This window comes from Octopus bimaculoides, chromosome 20 (genome assembly GCF_001194135.2).
Source record: "Octopus bimaculoides isolate UCB-OBI-ISO-001 chromosome 20, ASM119413v2, whole genome shotgun sequence".
In the NCBI taxonomy this organism is placed as follows: Eukaryota; Metazoa; Mollusca; class Cephalopoda; order Octopoda; family Octopodidae; genus Octopus; species Octopus bimaculoides.
In genome coordinates, this window is record NC_069000.1 from 23721435 (window position 1) to 23724005 (window position 2571).

At 33.2% G+C, this 2571-nt stretch overlaps 1 protein-coding gene across 2 annotated transcripts in view; it reads right to left on the minus strand.

Annotated features, from left to right (window-relative positions):
• The window catches only part of LOC106879456 (macrophage migration inhibitory factor), a 33949-nt gene that overhangs the window by 8073 nt on the left and 23305 nt on the right, over nt 1-2571 (minus strand). The window contains exon 1 of one of the 2 annotated variants that reach the window (XM_014929019.2): nt 1547-1761. The exons of the other annotated variant lie outside the window; for it this stretch is intronic. Within the exon in view, the coding sequence (XP_014784505.1) occupies nt 1547-1654 (108 nt within the window). The 5' untranslated portion in view covers nt 1655-1761. Of the gene's footprint in view, nt 1-1546; nt 1762-2571 lie in introns of those variants that run through there. 2 annotated transcript variants of the gene reach the window in all.

Here is a 2571-nt window from a genome sequence, read left to right on the forward strand (position 1 = left end):
GAAGAAGATCACATTCTTCTAGCACATTAGCCGTCCATCTAGTGGTCTCCTTTATATATACATATACAATAATCCTTTGAGATCTCATATAATTTTTCTGAATCTCCTGATTCTTTCAATGTACTAGTCCCATGGTATTAAATTGATATTAATTAATATCCAATTTTTTACCTTACTGTTTTAATTTATACATATATATATAGCCCTCGCCCCAACCCTCACCCCGTTCGCGAGCGCGCATCTTTTTCTTCATATTCGTTCCCAGCAAGTTGTTTTACACCTATTAGACTAATTTTTTTTTATTTTTGTCACCGGGTCAACCAATTTTCGTACGTGTATAAATTCATTATTAGTCGACGCCCTGCCAACCACTGAATAATCTGGTCTCGTAATTCGGTTAATTAGGTTATATTCCAAGATTGATTTGTGGTTTTCCACGTGCCTTTCTGATCAATTCCAAAGTAAATGATATCCAATATTTATGTTGACTTATGCATGTCCCTTTACTAGTTGTATCCCCCTTAATTTTTATTTACTTTTTTAATAACAGTAAACTGAACAATTACCGAAGTTTTATCAATTATAATAACGTAATAATATTTGTAAACTTTGTAAAAGCTTTATGTAAATTAGTGTTTTTCTTTTCTTATAGATAAGCATTTGGTACACATATATAAAATAAGAAATGCAGACATTCACAAATTTCTCACGTTTTTATAATTAAAAAAAAGACAAGTTCAACCCTGATCTTGTAAATTTATTACCAAAAGTATACTTGTAGAGACAACCCCGTCGCATTAGGGGTACACTACACGACGTAATGCAGCCTTTCCCTATTAAAGATAGTAGGACCTGATTTCTAGAAAAGTGGAGACTATGTAGAGGTTGTTGTTAACATGTACAGAATCGAGCTTAGTTTCAAGGGGACGGTGAATCGAAACTGGGTGCAACGATCACCAAAAACTAACGGTCACAGCGAACAAAAAAGAAAAAAAGCGACTGCTTGGTCGCATGTTCTGTTCCAAACAGCAACTTAATCCCCTCAAATCAAATCCAATCGTCTTAAAAAGACAAGACACATTGATTAGGGTGGTCCCAGATAAACAAAATGATTGGGGAATAAAGACAGAGTTTCACCTTATAATCACAATAGCTGGTTAATGTTTAACCCAATAATTTACTTGGTTTAATTCTTCTTTTTTTTTTTTTTTTCATCCACCTTGTTAACAAGCATATATTTCGAGACAACGAAGGTGTCCTAATGTGGAAGTTAGAATTGCTTGAAATAGCAAATAAATCTCCGTCAAATCACGCCCTATCATCATAGAAAAAGGTAGGACACATTGGTTAATATAGTTTAAAGTAATCTATATCTAGAAAAAGAAAGGTGGGAATGATATAGATGTATTTCCTTCTTCGTTAGGGAAACTTGAATATTTTGAAACAGCAAAGAAACTAAAGAAAAACAAAAAACTGCTCCCGCCACTCAACAATCAGAACTACGCGCAAATCTTCAAATAAAAAATTCGTTCTTTAACATACTTACTTTTGAAGGTTTGCCAATCTGCTTCGACATCATTTCAGTAGCTTTCGACAAGAAATCTTGTGGGATTTTCTCCCGAGGTAAATTAGTATTGATAACTAAGATAGGCATACTTTATTCCAAGGTAACAAATCACTACAAATGCTCGGTGAACTGAACAAAATCGAGGGAGAGAACTGCAGTTTATAATCACGCACCCGTGCCGTGTGGTTTGATATTTAAATGTTACGATAATGTAGTTATGTCCCTTTACTTTCTGCATTAAATGTTGCGATTTTTTCTTTCTGTTCTCTTCCTTTTTTTTTTAATGCCTCTGGTAATCAATGTGAGAGTTATGATACTCATGCAATACTACCCCCACCCCCCTAAAATCAAGTGCTGATAATGAAAGATGCTATAATTGGGCAAGAAATTTAGAAAATAAACTGCTACTATTGAACTTTATTATTTCAGGTCAATTATCAAATACAACTCTCTGTAATTTCTTTGGTGAATCGCTATCAAAATATATCGACGATGAATTTAGTCTTCTACTCTACATCTTGTGAACTAAATATATAAACATGCGAATAATTAAAACATATTTGTGTTAAACAATTTTCAATTAATCTCACGTGGCTAACAAATAAAACTTGGTATTTTATTTTCTAAATTTTTTGGCCGATTCAGTCAGTTCTCAATACTTCTAGCGACATTCTTACAGAAGTAGGATCTTTTTTAAAACGGGGGCCACATTTTTCATTAACGAAACACTTTGAAACTTGGAACACTGGTAGAATGTGTCATATAAAACATCTTTTTCTCTTAGTCTTCTTTAAAAAAAAAGAAATCCATAAGTTATTCCATGCTAAAGTTATCGTATTTCTGTAATTTCAACCAATCACTGACGTCCATTCAGCCGATATACATTAAGTGCCGACTACATAAACAAACGATTCTGAAACAATTAACCCTAACAATTAACCCTAACCCTAACCCTAACTCAAATTTAAAATGAAAAAAGCAAATAAAACGAAGGTATGGAGATT